We start from the raw sequence: 17,784 nt of genomic DNA, 5'->3' as shown, positions 1-17,784 counted from the left end.
AAAAAAAAAAAAAAAAAAAAAAAAAAAAAAAAAAAAAAAAAAAAAAAAAAAGAACCCGAAATGGTAGAGCACAAATAATAAACTACTTAAGAAATAAGCTGCTACCACTATTTTATGCAATTCATTAAGGAACACTTCTCAAGAAAGTGAGTCACAAATAAAAGTTAACTTTAAAAAAATAAAAGAACTTTGGTAGAGAGTCAAAGGGTAGTACTTAGGTACTTTAAACAAACCAATCAACAGAAGTAATTCTGAAACAATGGGTGATAGTCATGATAATCACATATATGAAAATATAGCAATGGTTAAAAGAATGTCACAACCCTATTTGGTATATAACATTTTCTGTAATACTGACAAAAACGTCACTGAAGACTATGAAATCCAAATAATATTTCCAAAGTATTACCTGGAAATTTATTCTCTCCTGTATCAATTTTTGCTTGACTGAGCAGAGTTGAAACAGCAGTAACATTTTCCACTGGACTGTTTTCTAGCTTGGATTCCAAACATTGGCTGAAATTCTGAACACATATAATTCAAAATTTTACATCAACTTTGGGTTTTATCTAAATACACTTTCAGTAAATTTTAGCATACTAAAAAAATTTAAGATACTTTTTATTTGGAGTAATTCATATAGACATGAAGTCTTCCCATGATCTTGCTACAAGCTACCCTCTCAGCATCAGAGCCCATTATTAACCTTCATGCTAAATTTAAAAACAAGGTACAGCAGTGCATGCCTGTTGTCCCAGCTACTAAGAAGGCTCACTAAAAGGGGAGGATCACTTAATCCCAGGGGTTTGAAGCCAGCCTGGACAACATAGTGAGATCCTACCTCAAAAAAAGGAAATACCTCTCCCACATATATATTCAATAGTTTCCTGGCTCTATACCTTTTTTCCAAGTTTTGTCTGTCTAGACTAGAATGTCCAATATGGTCATCACTCCCACGTCTAACTAGTGAGCACTTAAAATGTGGTATCACTTGAGATGTGCTGACAGCATAAATCACACCAGATTTTGAAAACTTAAGCACCTGACCGGGCACAGTGGCTCATGCCTATAATCCCAGCACTTTGGGAGGTCAGGGTGGACTGATCACTTGAGGTCAAGAGTTCGAGACCAGCCTGACCAACAGTGAAACTGCATCGCTACTAAAAATACAAAAATTAGCTGGGCATGATGGCAGGCACATGTAACCCCAGCTGCTCGGGAGGCTGAGGCAGGAGAATCACTTGAACCCGGGAGGCAGAGGTTGCAGTGAGCCAGGATAGTGCCACTGCACTTCAGCCTGGGCGACAAAGTTAGACTCCATCTCCAAAAAAAAAAAAACAGGTTAAATAAAAGATACTAAAATTAATTTTATCTATTTCTCTTTACTCCATTAATGTGGCTACCAGATAATTTTAAATCATGTATGTGGCTCACTTATATTCCTACTGGATAGTGTTGATCCAGAATACCTTTCCCCCTGTATAAATTCAACTCATTGCTCCTCTTCCATAAAGCCTTTCCCAGTCTTCTCTACCTGTTCTTCATCTACTTTGTCTAAATCTCTTTCCTGTGCTTATCACTTTTTATTTTCAATCAGTTATTTGTGTCTGACTTACCTATAAATCTTAAAAGCAACAACCATATTATATTTACCTTTTTATTCCCAATAGCCTCTAATTCAGAACCTTGCCAAAGCAGATACTCAATTAGTAAATAACAAAAAAAAATTACTTCAGGCCGGGCATGGTGGCTCACGCCTGTAATCCCAGCACTTTTGGGAGGCCAAGGCGGGTGGATCATGAGGTCAAGGGATCGAGACCATCCTGGCCAACATGGTGAGACTCTGTCTCTACTAAAAATACAAAAAAATTAGCTGGGCATGGGGCTGGGTATGGTGGCTCACGCCTGTAATCCCAGCACTTTGGGAGGTCCAGGCAGGCGGATCACCTGAGGTCAGGAGTTCGAGGCCAGCCTTGCCAACATGGTGAAACCCCATCTCTACTAAAAATACAAAAATAAGCTGGGCATGGTGGCAGGCGCCTGTAATCCCAGCTACTCGGGAGGCTGAGGCAGGAGAATCACTTCAACCCGAGAAGCAGAGGTTGCAGTGAGCTGAGATCATACCACTGCACTCCAGCCTGGGAGACAAGAGTGAGACTTCATCTCAAAAAAAAAAAAAATTAGCTGGGTGTGGTGGCGGTCCCAGTTATTCATGAGGCTGAGGCAAGAGAATCACTTGAACCCGGGAGGCAGAGGTTACAGTGAGCCAAGATCACACCACTGCACTCCAGCCTGGCTACAGAGCAAGACTCCGTCTCAAAAAAGAAAAAAATACTCCAAACTCCATCAATAGCGGCTATCTCAGGGAAACGGAAATGGAAGCTCCTTAAGGGCAGGAAACCTACCCATGTTCTATACCCCTAGCACAGCACCTTGAACATAGCAGACACTCAAATATGTCCTGAACCAATATGGTCACATTTCCTGATCACTCTGTGACAGTGGTCAAAATGTTGAGATTAGTGAAAAATAATTGGAAACAATCTGAAAGGTGAAAGTCTTCTTTTTCTTTTGAGATAGAGTCTCACTCTGTCACCCAGACTGGAATGCAGTGAAATGATCACAGCTCACTGCAGCCTCAACCTCCTGGGCTCAAGAAGTCCTCCTGCCTCAGCCTCCCAACTAGCTGGGCCCATAGGCACACACTACCACTCCTAGATAATTTTTAAATTATTTTGTAGAGATGGAGTCTCACCATGTTGCTCAAACTGGTCTAAAACTCCTGGGTTCAAGAGATCCTCCCACCTCAACCTCCCAAATGCTGGGATTACAAGCATGAGCTACAGTGTATGACCCAAGCTGAAAGTCTTTTCATAGAGGAAAAGATAAACGTGTGGTATATTCCTATACAGTTTTTAAAATACCCATGTATCAATAAGCATCTAATATAATGTTGATTACATAAAGTTAAGTTACAAAATATATACGTTAGTATTTTGTAAAACACTGAAACACAAACAAAGCTAAGTATTCTTTATGAATTTATATACACATAAAATCACAGAAATAAAAACTGAAAAGATCTACATCCACTTTAGGAGCACATTTAACTATGGGGAGTCAGGTAAATGGAATAAAGAATTGCAGTCTTTGACCGGCGCGGTGGCTCACGCCTGTAATCCCAGCACTTTGGGAGGCCGAGTTGGGTGGATCACAAGGTCTGGAGATCAAGACTATCCCGGCTAACACGGTGAAACCCCGTTTCTACTAAAAATACAAAAAATTAGCCCAGCATGGTGGCGGGCACTTGTAGTCTCAGCTACTCGGGAGGATGAGGCAGGAGAATGGCGTGAACCCAGGAGGTGGAGCTTGCAGTGAGCCAAGATGCACCACTGCACTCTAGCCTGGGCGACAGAGTGAGACTCTGTTTCAAAAAAAAAATGAGTTGCAGTCTTCAACTACACCTGTAATGTACCTTTTGTAACTTTAAAGGATTTTTGGTAATGTTTTTTAAATGTTAACTTTTGTCAAATCTGGGTGGTAGACATATGAGAGTAATGTTAATCTCTGCTATATTCTAAATGTTTGCAATATTCTAGAATTTCAAATCATAAGATTTTTAACATAGCAGCAAGTTTCTTCGGATTTTTTTTTTTTTTTTTGGAGACAGAGTCTCACTCTGTCACCCAGGCTGGAGTATAGCGGCGTGATCTCAGCTCACTGCAGCTTCTGCCTCCCAGGTTCAAATGATTCTTCTGCCTCAGCCTCCTGAGTAGCTGGGATTACAGGTGCGCACCACCACACCCAGCTAATTTTTTGTATTTTTAGTAGAGATGGGGTTTCACCATGTTGTCCAGGATGGTCTCCAACTCCTGACCTCAGGTGATCCAACAGCCTCAGCCTCCCAAAAGTGCTGGGATTACAGGCATGAGCCACCAAGCCCAGCAGGATGGTTTCTTATAATGTTCCTCCAAACAGAGGGGCTGCATAAATTCAAAGTATCTTTCAGTAAAAGCAATGTTATCAAAGGTCAAAATAATGTGGTCTACGTAAGCATCTTTATTCTAGCACAGTTTACTACAAAGGAATGAATTAGATTTCATATCCATCAATATACTCTCCATAAACTGTCTGCCTTCTGAGTTCTAACAGGCATTTATGCAGCAAGGAGTTAGAAGACACACTCTCCAACTGTATCTGGAGACACAATCCTGAATAAAAAGCCACTACATCTCTGCAAGAAGCCACACTTATTACTCATACTACAACTCACTACTTATTTCTAATTACTATCACTGACTGGTAAAATCTCTCTGAACAATCATCTTTTAATTGATGCTTGCACTCCTATCTACACAGAAAATAAAATCTGAGAGTACAATATGGTGTCTTCTCCCTTTAAGAAAAATAATAGACACTGATCTATTTTCATGCCTTCTGGAATAAAGCCCAGACTCCTAACTCACATTTGCTCCTAGACAAAATGTCTCAAAAGAGAACTTTAAATCACTTGCAAAACTTTGAAGTGATTTGACTTTTTTCTCTATTCATGATGACTTTTTTTGCTCAAATGATTTCTAATGTTCAGAGTATGTTGTTTTAGAAAGAATGCTGGGCTAAGAATTAGAACACCTGGATCCTAATTCTATTTGTGCCTCCAAACAAGTTGCCTAAATCACATTCCACTCTCAAGTTTTCTCATTATAAAATTAAATAGTACAAATAAATGAGTTAGATGTATGTTAGAGTTCCAGGGTTCTATGCATATAAAATTTCTGCTTATTGGTTTTATGTATTAGTAGCCTACATATAATTTATTTTAGAAAGAAAAGGGCTCAGCTGCTTTCATAAAGTTTAAAACTACTTTCTTAGATAATCAAAATTTATTTCAGATACAAGATTCTGGTTTTCAATTTACTTTTCCATTTCAGAGTCTTGGCCACTACAATTTTATTCTTAGGCTGAAGACTGAATTATTTATACCTCTCAGACATTCTACTTGCCAACTATTCATAACAGCCACACAAGTAATCTCCTTAAAGATGTTTAACTTTTAAGTTATATCCAGTAGGAAAAAAGGCTGTTTAGTCCTAGTTGAAATTAATTTTAATATTTAGGTCAAAAGTAGTCCCTAAAGGCCAGGTGCAGTGGCTCACGCCTGTAATCCCAGCACTTTGGGAGGCCGAGGTGGATGGATCACCTGAGGTCGCGAGTTCGAGACCAGCCTGATCAACATGGAGAAACCCCTTCTCTACTAAAAATACAAAATCAGTCAGGCATGGTGGTGCATGCCTGTAATCCCAGCTACTCGGAAGGCTGAGGCTGGAGAATGGCTTGAATGAGGGAGGCGGAGGATGCGGTGAGCCAAGATCGCGCCATTGCACGCCAGCTTGGGGAACAAGAGCAAAACTCCATCTCAAAAAAAAAAAAAAAAAAGTAGTCCCTAAGAAATGTACTTTCTATGGTTATAATTAATAGGAAAATCAGTGTATTAAATTTAAAAGAAAAGCTGGAATTCACCAGGCTTATGCTTACATAAAATAAAATGAAGAGTAAAATGAGGAAACAATGAGAAGCACCCCAAGTAAATGTGAGACATCTAAAGTTCTATCACAACAAGACTGGGTTAATAAAACTCTCGCTAACAACTTAATAGGAGACCTTAACAAATGACTCTTCAAACTTTTATGACTTGGTTCTTATACTAAAATGTTATAGACATTTCTTACAGAAAATATTTAGGCACCTCTATTGTGCATAATAAAAAGATTACCTTATTTGATGCTGAATCAAAAGAATGTTTCATCTGATTATCCAATGGTGGGTCAGAAGGTTTTATCTCATTAGCCAAATGACAATTTTCAGGAGCCCTTTCTGTGGTTTTATTAATTTCTACTGTAATATCATTAATTTTCACTTCTTGAGAATTAGTTTCTTTCATTTCTTCCTGCTGGCAAGTTATATTTCCATCATGTGGCTTTGTCCCTAAAAATGTACTTTGAGTCACTTGATGATGCATTTCTAAAGCTGGTGGTGAAAAACTGGTTCGTAATAAGCCTAATTTAGGGGAAACTTGAGAGTCCAACTTATTGTGCTGCACAGAGTTAAATTTTGAGAGTTTAATTTTAGTCCAGTTGGAGTTCTTCTTGGCTGAACTACTTATTCCATTTAGTATACATTTCACAGGCTTTGTTTTTCTACTTGGGAAAAAACGATTACATTGCACATCCTGATTTGTTTCCTTCTGATGAAGTATTTGTCTTTCAACACTGGTCTCTTCCAATTTTATTTCTGTGGGCTTTTCTTCCTTTACACTTTCCATTTGTGAAGATTCCTTTTTCACCTCTACATTATCTGACTCAATTTCACCAGCAATTTCTTCACAGAGCTGGAGAATACTACCTCGTTTGCTCTTTCCTGCTTGCTCCAGGTCATTATCACTTTGTTCAGGCACTGATGGCTGTGGACTTTTTGGGAGTGTTGTGTTAGTATTCACTTGTGTATGAACCGACTTCTTTATCTCATTCTTTTTTGAGACCACTGAAGCAGCCATTTTTGATCTTTTCACCTCAGAAGTTACAGGCACAGGTTTCGCTTCCTCTTTTCTAGGAGTCTTCTGAGGACACTTTTCAGATCCTTGTACACACTGAGAACTACAAGCACAAGCTGTCTGATGTTCTACCTTGCGTTTTTTCCCTTTGGGGGAATCTATTACTTCATTAATTACTAGATTTTCATCTTCTTTAGAGTCAGGTTTTACTTCCAGTACTTTTCTCTTCACATGTTTCTGACTTGTTTTACTAGATTTACTCTGAGTACTGCTACACTGCTCTTTTTTAGTTGGTGGCAAACTCTGTTTAACTGCTTGAACTTGACCCTGAATTTCTCTACTGCGTAAAGACCTTCTTGAAACCTCTGTTAATTGTTGTAGCCTTTGTGATCTCCGGTTAAGCTGTTCATTTGCTTTAGGGTTTTCATGTACGAATTTTTTCTGAGATAATTTCTTTTTTGTAGATTCTTGTGAATGTCCCCTCACAGTCACTGTATTTTTATTAACGGATTTGGTAGCTTTATCACTAAACGCTGCCTTTGATGACCTTGTACTCATGCGTGTTTCCAACTCTGGCTGATGTATTTTACTTTCACTGGAAGATTTAGCCTGTGATTTTGTAGTCTCTTTTGGACCTGATTTTTTTGCTAGATTCTTTTGAGAATCCTGAATTTCTGTTTCTGAATTCTTATCTTCACTTTTTTTAGTAACTTTGGAGGAATTCTCTTTTGATTTCTCCTGAATGGACATCATTCCTGAGTAATGACTTTCTTTTCTGAGTAATTTTGAAGAGGATTTTTGTGTCCTGGTAGGCGTGAATGCTGATTAGCTAGTATTATTACTGAGGAGCAGGTCTGAAAAATCAACTTTAACTGATGCTGATACACATTTTCAACAAAAATACTAGTTTGCTTCAAGTAAGGTTTCTGTCATTCCTAGAACATGAGAAAAGCTGGCATGAATGCTAAAAGATACTTGCTTTACTTTGGACAAGGTAATAAAATTTGAGGAAAATTTAATTTGATTATTTTAACAAGTTTTTTTATGAAAAGAAAATTAATTCAGGTTCGATCTGTTTTGTTAATTTTTTAGTTAATTTTGGTTTCAGGCCTAGCCCTATTAAGGAGTTTTTATCAGTGACCGTTTTTGATAATTTTTGAAAAAAAAAACTCTTTTGCTTCTGAGTCTACAGTATACTGGACTTCGTTGCACTTGAACATGTCTTATGGCTAACACGTTTCTTTCTTGTTTGCTGAGTCTGTTTGGTTTGCAGTTCTTAATCTAACCTCCTTTGTTCAATAAAATATTCTATTAAACATAGATTTCCTTTTGTGCTGGCATTTCTGAAAAGATTAAAAAACCAAAAAAATAAAGTTTTGTACGTACAACCTATGAAATATGGCAATGCTAATACTACACAGAAATAACCTTGATTTAAATAAAAGCTAACTCCTCCTTTTGAAATATCTAGTCTGTACCCTTAAGGCTAACAGAACAAAGTATCCCAAGTATATTCCCATGAATAATCAATAACTTGTCTTATATAAGCATAGAATAGTTAAAAATCAGTGTATTCCTTGAGGTTTACTTACAGTTTTTGCCCCACAACATAGACTCGATGTCTCAGCCACCATAACTCATGAAAATTAGACAAAACCATTCCTTATAATATGCTCTTAACACATCACACAGCACCTGAAAGAAAAAGGGCTTTTTTAATGTTTAAAAGGACAAAGGAAAGATGTAATCATCCATTCAGCTCTCATCAAATATAACACTCCATAATTTCATCCTGTCCTACCATTAGTCATTATTTCCTCAGAGCTCACATTACACAGAGCATTTAATTTTAGTATTTCTAACTTGCAGTCAACTATATGCAGCCAATGGACTAGTAGGCACTCATTTATATTGTGAAAAAAAAAGTTTTAAAAGACAAAAAACAATTCATAACATAAGAATAAAATGGGCTAAACCAATAAAGTAAAATCCTATGTGGGGGAAAAAACAATGCACATAGATAACTATATACATAGAAAAAGACCGAAATACAGTCAAAGAAGGAAGATTTAAGCACACACATTTACCTCTATTTCCATTCAAACCCTACTGGAAAAAAAAGCAATAGAGGAACTAAAACAAAACCCAGTTGTGGTGGCTCACACCTGTAATCCTAGCAACTCCAGAGGCTGAGGAAGAAGGATCGCTTAAAGCCTAGAGTTTGTGACCAGCCTGGAGAACACAGCAAGATTCTGTCTCTACAAAAATTAAAAATTAGCCAGGCATTGTGGCATGCACCCACAATCCAGGTTACTTGGGAGACTGAGATAGGATTGTTTGAGCCCAAGAGTTGAAGGTTGCAGTAAGCTATAATCATGCCAGTGCACTCAAACCTGGACAAAAGAGTGAGACCCCATCTCTAAAAATACGTTAAATAAAAAGCCAAGACAAAGCCATAAACCCAAAGGATACAGAACAAGTGAGTACGTTATAAAAATTTAGAAGTACAGATGCTACAGAGAAGGACAAATAACTGACTTAGTAGAATCAAGAAAATCTGAATCTTCAGGTAGAAATGTGGAAAGCTGAGAAGAAGATCTATTTATACCCCAAGACTCAGGAATTGGCAGTATCGGACTCCATAGAGATGGGGATGAAAATGGGACTCAAAAGGCCGGGCATGGTGGCTAACACCTGTAATCCCAGCACTTTGGGAGGCCAAGGCAGGTGGATCATGAGGTCAGGAGTTCAAGACCAGCCTGGCCAAGACGATGAAACTCTACCAAAAATACAAAAATTAGCCAGGCATGGTGGTGGGTGCCTGTAATCCCAGCTACTCGGGAGGCTGAAGCAGGAGAATCACCTGAACCCAGAGGCGGCGGTTGCAGTGAGCTGAGATCGTGCCACTGCACTCCAGCCTGGGCAACAGAGCGAGACTCTTGTCTCAAAAAAAAAAAAAAAACAAGAAAATGGGACTCAAAAAAGCAGATAGGGCTGGGCACAGTGGCTCACGCCTGTAATCCCAGCACTTTGGGAGGTCGAGGCAGGCGAATCACTTGTGGCCAGGAGCTCAAGACTAGCCTGGCCAACATGGTGAAACCCTATCTCTACCAAAAATACAAAAAAATTAGCTGGGCGTAGTGGTGCATGCCTGTGATACCAGTTGCTCAGGAGGCTGAGGCAGGAGAATCACTTGAACCTGGGAGGCAGAGGCTGCAGTGAACTCAGATCGTGCCATTGCACTCCACCCTGGGCAACAAGAGTAAGACTCCGTCTTTAAAAAAAAAAAAAAAAAAAAAAAAAACAGGCTAGGCGTGGTGGTTCACACCTGTAATCCCAGCACTTTGGGAGGCTGAGGCAGGTAGATTGCAAGGTCAGGAGGTCGAGACCATCCTGGCTAACACGGTGAAACCCTGTCTCTACTAAAAATACAAAAACTTAGCTCGGCATGGTGGCAACGCACCTGTAGTACTAGCTACTGGGGAGGCTAAGGCAGGAGAATTGCTTGAATCTGGGAGGTGGAGCTTGCAGTGAGCCGAGATCGAACCACTGCACTCTAGCCTGGGCGACAGAGCTAGACTCCATTCCACACACAAAAAAAGAAAAAAGCAGATAGACTCCCAGATTGCCATTCCCATTACTAGCACTCAGAAGGCTAGAGGTATAAATCTCTAGGAGGTCTGCAGGCTCAACAGGCACAGTTGAGGATGGAAGTATCACACTGATAACAGAAGAAATAAATAGGAATATACACACTGATTGCTGAAACCCACTCTGTACATTCAAAACCCTCTTTACTTACTCACCAAGGCTCCTAGAGGCTCCAAGCATATACCTTCTACTAAGGAAATGGAAATATTGTGTTCTGAAGATGAGTACTACTGAATTTGGCAAGCCCTAGAGAAAATACCTAAAAATACTGATAACATCTACCTATAATCACTAAGGCACAAACACAAACACACACCCTATAGTCAGGAGTCTACCTGTCACTGCACCATCCAAATACACACAATTTCCAACCACTTTTAACCATGAGCAGTTAAACAAGAATCACCACAAACACAAGAAAAACCTTCATATGAAGAAAAAACAGGAAAAAGTAGCTTTGAAGAAAAAATTAGAGACAAAAACTAAAAATAAGCTAATTTGTCATGAAACAGATATACAAGAACAGCATACAAAAAAGAACTCTTGAAAATTAAAAACACTACAGAAAACAATGAAAAAGTCAACAGACACATCAGAAGGTAAAGATAAGGAGCTCTCCTATAAAGTACATCAAAATGACTAAGATGGCACATGGGAGAAAAAAAATAGGAAAATTAGAGGACAAGCGATGAGGTCCAACAGGCCATTAACTGGACCTTTCAGGGAACAGAAAAAAAGCACTGTGGAAAAAAAAAAACAAAAATCAAGAACTCAAGAAATTTTCCTAGACCTGAATGACATGAGTTTCCAGATTAAAAGGGTCAAGACTGCCAGGTGCAGTGGCACATCTATAATCCCAGCTACTCTGGGAAGCTGAGGCAGGAGGATCACTTGAGGCCAAAAGTTCCAGACCAGCCTGAGTAACAGAGTAAGATCACACAAAAAAAAAAAAAAGAAAAGAAAAGAAAAAAAAAATTTTTTTGAGACAGAGTCTCGCTTTGTTGTTCAGGATAGAATGCAGCGGCACAATTTCAGCTCACTGCAACCTCCACCTCCCAAGTTCAAGCAATTCTCGTGCCTTAGCCTCCTAACCACGGGGAACTCCAGGCAGGCACCCCCCCCCCTTCCTACTTCCCCCCCCCCCCCCACCAAGATGGAGTCTCACTCTGTTGCCCCGGCTGGAGTGCAGTGGCACGATCTCGGCTTACTACAACCTCCACTTCCTGGGTTCAAGTGATTCTCCTGCCTCAGCCTCCTGAGTAGCTGGGATTACAGGCACGTGCCACCACGACCGGCTAATTTTTCTGTCTTTTTAGTAGAGATCAGGTTTCGTCACGTTGGCCAGGCTGGTCCTGAACTCCTGACCTCATGATCTGCCTGCCTCAGCCTCCCAAAGTGCTGCAATTACAGGCATGAGCCACTGCGCCTGGCCTTTTTTGTATTTTTAGTAGAGATGGAGTTTCACCATGTTGGCCAAGCCGGTCCCAAACTCCTGACTTCAAGTGATCCACGCACGTTGGCCTCCTAAAGTCCTAGGATTACAGGCATGAGCCACTGTACCTGGCCAAAAAAATGTTCCAGTAAGCTGAGCATGGTAGCACATGCCTACAGACAGGCCCAGCTACTCAGGAGGCTGAGGCAGGAGGATGACATGAGCTCTGGAGTCTGAGGCTGCGGTGAACTATGATCATGCCACTGCACTCCAGACTGAGTGACAAAGTAAGACACCATCTCTTTAAAAAACAAAAACAAAAAAATGGGGCCAGGCACAGTGGCTCATGTCTATAATCCCAGCACTTTGGGAGGCCGAGGCAGGTGAATCACGAGGTCAGGAGTTCAAGACCGGCCTGGCCAACATGGTGAAACCCTGTCTCTACTAAAAATACAAAAAAATTAGTTGGGCATGGAGGCAGGCACCTGTAATCCCAGCTACTCAGGAGGCTGAGGCAGGAAAATAGTTTGAACCAAGGAGGCAGAGGTTGCAGTGAGCCGAGATCATGCCACTCACTGTACTCCAGCCTGGGCAATACAGCGAGATTCTGACACACTGACACACACACACACACACACACACACACACACACACACACACACGCACGCACACACAAAGCAGGGAGGGGACCTAAGAGTACCTAGAACAATGGATGAAAACATTTATTTATTTTTTTTTTATTTTATTTTCTCACTCTGTTGCGCAGGCTGGAGTGCAGTGGCGCAATCTTGGCTCACTGCAACCTGTCTCCCGGGTTCAAGCAATTCTCCTGCCTTAGCCTCCTGAGTAGCTGGGATTACAGGCACGTGCCACCACACCCGGCTAATGTTTTTTGTATTTTTAGTAGAGATGGGGTTTCAGTGTATTGGTCAGGCTGATCTCGAACTCCTGACCTCAGGTAATCCAACTGCCTCGGCTTCCCAAAGTGCTGGGATTACAGGCATGAGTCACCAAGGCAGGCAGATCACCTGAGGTCAGGAGTTCGAGACTAGCCTGACCAACATGGAGGAACCCCATCTGTACTAAAAATACAAAATTAGCTGGCCATGGTGGCGCATACCTGTAATCCCAGCTACTCGGGAGGCTGAGGCAGAAGAATCTCCTGAACCCAGGAGGCGGAGGTTGCAGTAAGCTGAGATGGCGCCACTGCACTCCAGCCTGGGCAACAAGAGCGAAACTCCATCTCAAAAAAAAAAAAAAAAGAATTATTTTTTGTGAGTAATTTTTTACTCACGCCCAGCTAATTTTTTGTATTTTAGTAGAGACAGAGTTTCACGGTGTTGCCCAGGCTGGTCTCGACCTCCTGAGCCCAGGCAATCTGCCTGCCTCAGCCTCCCAAAAAAAAGTGCTAGGATTACAGGCACGAGCCACCACACCCGGCCAAGAATTACTATTGATAATACAGATACACAGTCACTCTTGATTGTCTACTCATGCCAATAAAAGGAATGACCTGGCAGTTAATGAACTGAGGATATTTTCAAATATATTTTCCTTATTATCATCAGGTTTCAGAATGCACAAACCAAAACCAAGTATCATGTTTTATGGAATTGCACAAGTCTTCCATTAAATTCAGCAAGCAAAGCTCTAACTATATAAACAATAAGATGAAATACATAACAGAAAATACCACATGCCATTTATAGCAATACACAGACATGCACAAACGTACAAAGACATGCACAAACGTACACAGACATGCACAAATGTGCACAAGCACACACAAAAATCAACTTAAAAAATAACACGGTAGCCGGGCGCGGTTACCGCCCCGTAACCACTTTGGGAGGCTCAGCACTTTGGGAGGCTGAGACGGGCGGATCACGAGGTCAGGAGATCGAGACCATGCTGGTGAACATGGTGAAACCCCGTCTCTACTAAAAAATACAAAAAACTAGCCGGGTGAGGTGGTGGGCGCCTGTAGTCCCAGCTACTCAGAGGCTGAGACAGGAGAATGACATAAACCCGGGAGGCGGAGCTTGCAGTGAGCCAAGGTCCAGCCACTGCACTCCAGCCTGGGCGACAGAGCGAGACTCCGTCTCAAAAAAATAAATAAATAAAAATAACATGGTAGGCCGGGCGCAGTGGCTCACACCTGTATTCCCAGCACTTTGGGAGGCCAAGGCAGGCTGATCACAAGGTCAGGAGATCGACACCATCCTGGCTAACATGGTGAAACCCGGCAACTACTAAAAATACAAAAAAAATTAGCTGGGCATGGTGGCGGGCGCCTGTAGTCCCAGCTGCTAGGGAAGCTGAGGCAGTGAGGCAGGAGAATGACGTGAACCCAGGAGGTGGAGCTTGCAGTGAGCCGAGATCGCGTCACTGCACTCCAGCCTGGGCGACAGAGTGAGAATCTGTCTCAAAAAACAAAAAAACGGGAGATTTACACTAATATTAAAATACACTTAGCTGTAATATTTAACAGTTTAGTTCCAACATACCAATTTGTAGAGATTAACAGAACAAAACAGATTCTAAAAACAGGCCTGAAATACAAAATTAGCTGGGCATGGTGGTGGGCGCCTGTAATGCCAGATACTCGTGAGGCTGAGGCAGGAGAATTGCTTGAACCCAGGAGGCAGAGGTTGCAGTGAGGTGAGATGGTACCATTGCCCTCCAGCCTGGGCGACAGAGCAAGACTCTATCTCAAAAAACAAATAAATGAAACAAAAATAAAAATAGGCCCTAATCCATCAGGGAATTTAGTACTTATAAAGGTGGTATTCATTTCATTCATTTCAAACTAATGAAAAAAGATTACTCAACAATTGCGGTTAGCTGGGCACACACACCTGTAATAACAGCTACTCCAGAGATGAGGCAGGAGGATAGCTTGAGCCCAGGAGTTTGACACTAGCCTGGTCAACATAGCAAGATTCCATCTCAAAGAAAAATTTATTAATCAGAGTTTGAGACCAGACTGGGCAACACAGTGAGATCTCATCTATACTTCAAAAAAAAAAAAAAAAAAAAATCAGCCAGGCGTGGTGTGTAACTGTAGTCCCAGCTACTCAGGAAGATGAGATGGATGGATCGCTTAAGCCTGGGAGATCAAGGCTTCAGTGAGCCGTGATTATGCCACTACACTCCAGCCTGGGCAAGAGAGAACCCATCTCCAATAAATAAATTAATTAATGAGTTAATTAATTTGTGTTAGAAAAACTGGGTAACCATCCAGGTAACCTATTCTAGTTTATGAATAAGAAAATGGGCCGGGCGCGGTGACTCAAGCCTGTAATCCCAGCACTTTGGGAGGCCGAGACGGGTGGATCACGAGGTCAGGAGATCAAGACCATCCTGGTCTACACGGTGAAACCCCGTCTCTACTAAAAAATACAAAAAACTAACCGGGCGAGATGGCGGGTGCCTGTAGTCCCAGCTACTCGGGAGGCTGAGGCAGGAGAATGGCAGGAACCCGGGTGGCAGAGTTCTGCAGCGAGCCGAGATCGGGCGCACTGAACTCAGCCTGGGCGACAGAAGCGAGACTGATCCGTCTCAAAAAAAAAAAAAAAAAAAAAGAATAAGAAATGTTCAAGAAAAATGTTTTAATCATTTAAAATAAAACATTAAAACAAAGCTAAGTATGGGAAAATCTTTTTTTTTTTTTTTTTTTTTTTTTTTTTTTTTGAGATGGAGTTTCGCTCATTACCCAAGCTGGAGTGCAATGGTGCAATCTTGGCTCACAGCATCCTCCACCTTCTGGGTTCAAGCGATTCTCCCACCTCAGCCTCCCGAGTAGCTAGGATTATAGGTGTGCACCACCACGTACGGGTAATTTTTTGTATTTTTAGTAGAAATGGGGTTTCACCATGTTAGCCAGGCTGGTCTCGAACTCCTGGCCTCAGGTGATATTCCCGCCTCGGCCTCCCAAAGTGCTTACATTGCAGGCATGAGCCACCTTGTCTGGCCAGGAAATCCTTAAATATTTGTTTTAACAGTGAGAAAGGCCTTTTAAGCCTTGTCATAAAATTCAGAAGCCAAGTTTGAAGGGCAAAACTGAGGAAAAATACTGGCAAGAAATAGCAAAAGCTAATAACCAAAATATATTTACAGGGAAAAAACTATAAATGGCTGGTATAATAGATAACAAGATAATAATACAAATTAAAACCAACATAGGCCGGGCGCGGTGGCTCAAGCCTGTAATCCCAGCACTTTGGGAGGCCGAGACGGGCGGATCATGAGGTCAGGAGATCGAGACCATCCTGGCTAATACGGTTAAACCTGGTCTCTACTAAAAAATACAAAAAAACTAGCCGGGCGAGGTGGCGGGCGCCTGTAGTCCCAGCTACTCGGGTAGCTGAGGCAGGAGAATGGCATAAACCCAGGAGGCGGAGCTCGCAGTGAGCTGAGATCCGGTCACTGCACTCCAGCCTGGGCGACAGAACAAGACTCTGTCTCAAAAAAAAAAAAAAAAAAAACCAGCACAAAATATCATTTTTCACCTATCAGACTGGCCAAAGATCAAGAAGTTTAACAATACACTCTTGGTAAATATTTGTGTCAGGTACCTTACATTACTAAAAGTGATTCAATGTCTATGCAGGACAGTCCACCTATCAAAATTATAAATGCTAATTTTCAAAGTTTCATTTCAGGCCTGACGCAATGGCTCACACCTGCAATCTCAGCACTTTGGGAGGCCAAGGCAGGCAGATCACCTGAGGTCGGGAGTTCAAGATCGGCCTGACCAACAAGGAGAAACCCCATCTCTCCTAAAAACACACAAAATTAGCCAGGCATGGAGGTGCATGCCTGTAATCCCACTACTTGGGAGGCTGAGAAAGGAGAATCGCTTGTAGCCAGGAGGCAGAGATTGCAGTGAGCCAAGATCGCACTGTTGCACTCCAGCCTGGGCAACAAGAGCGAAATTCTGTCTCAAAAAACAAAAACAGTTTCATTTCCAGGACTTTATATTACAGTTATACTTGCACAAGTGCACAAGACACATGCAGCTACAAAACTCATTGCAACAATGTTTCAACAAAGATTGAAATCCCCGCCCAACAAACAACCATCACTCTAACACTGTTTATAGAATTGATGAGGCCGGGCACGGTGGCTCAAGCCTGTAATCCCAGCACTTTGGGAGGCCGAGACGGGCGGATCACGAGGTCAGGAGATCGAGACCATCCTGGCTAACATGGTGAAACCCTGTCTCTACTAAAATATACAAAAAACTAGCCGGGCGAGGTGGCGGGCGCCTGTAGTCCCATCTACTCAGGAGGCTGAGGCAGGAGAATGGTGTGAACCTGGGAGGCGGAGCTTGCAGTGAGCTGAGATCTGGCCACTGCACTCCAGCCTGGGCAACAGAGCGAGACTCCGTCTCAAAAAAAAAAAAAAAAAAGAATTGATGATACATTTGTATAACAGAATACCATGCAATCACGTCAAGGTAGAGCTGAGACTCAAATCAATTCCAGGCAAAATTCCTACAGGCTTTTCTTTTTAATAGACCTATAGGTCCAATTTTATTTTATTTTATTTAGAGACAGAGTTTCTCTCTGTCACCCAGGCTAGGGTGCAGTGGTGTAATCATAACTCACTGCAGCCTCAAACTTCTGGGCTCAAGTGATCCTTCTACCTCAGCCTCCCAAGTAGCTAAGACTACAGGCATGCACCACTACACCTGGCTCCCACAGGCTTTTTATACAGAAATCGACAGCCTGATTTTAAAATGTGTATGAAAATGCAAACTATGTACAATAACCAAAATATTTTTTAAAAAAAGCAGAACTGAAATACTAACACTATCCAATTTCAGGATTTACTATACAGCTACAAAAATCAACACAGTATAACAATCACAAGACACAGAGATCAACAAAACAGAAAAGAGAACCCAGAAACAGACTACACATGTATGGTCAGTTAATTTTCAACAAAAGTGCCAAGACAAGTCAAAGAGGGAAAGAAAGCCTTTTCTTTTCTTTTTTTTGGGGGGGATGGAATCTCCCTCTGTCGCCCAGGCTGGAGTGAAGTGGCACCATCTTGGCTCACTGCACCTCCGCCTCCTGGGTTCAAGCGATTCTCCTGCTTCAGCCTCCTGAGTAACTAGGATTACAAGCGCACGCCACCACGCCTG

The 17,784-nt window shown here is 41.6% G+C and overlaps 1 protein-coding gene across 3 annotated transcripts in view; it reads right to left on the bottom strand.

The window, feature by feature from the left end:
* Positions 1-17,784, bottom strand: part of ESCO1 (establishment of sister chromatid cohesion N-acetyltransferase 1) — a 74,417-nt gene that overhangs the window by 39,691 nt on the left and 16,942 nt on the right. For all 3 annotated transcript variants that reach the window (XR_001885881.1, XM_017873529.1, XM_017873528.1), the window contains exons 3-5: positions 8,143-8,245; positions 5,774-7,485; positions 410-524 (exon numbers count right to left, since the gene is read on the bottom strand). Coding sequence is in view for 2 of the 3 variants with exons in the window: in XM_017873529.1 (XP_017729018.1) it covers positions 410-524; positions 5,774-7,303 (1,645 nt within the window). In the remaining variant the exon portion in view is untranslated. The remainder of the gene's footprint in view (positions 1-409; positions 525-5,773; positions 7,486-8,142; positions 8,246-17,784) is intronic.

This window comes from Rhinopithecus bieti, unplaced genomic scaffold, assembly GCF_001698545.2.
Source record: "Rhinopithecus bieti isolate Rb0 unplaced genomic scaffold, ASM169854v2 scaffold_6946, whole genome shotgun sequence".
NCBI lineage: Eukaryota > Metazoa > Chordata > Mammalia > Primates > Cercopithecidae > Rhinopithecus > Rhinopithecus bieti.
Note: the sequence above shows the minus strand (reverse complement) of the source record. Positions and strands in the feature narration are given on the sequence as shown.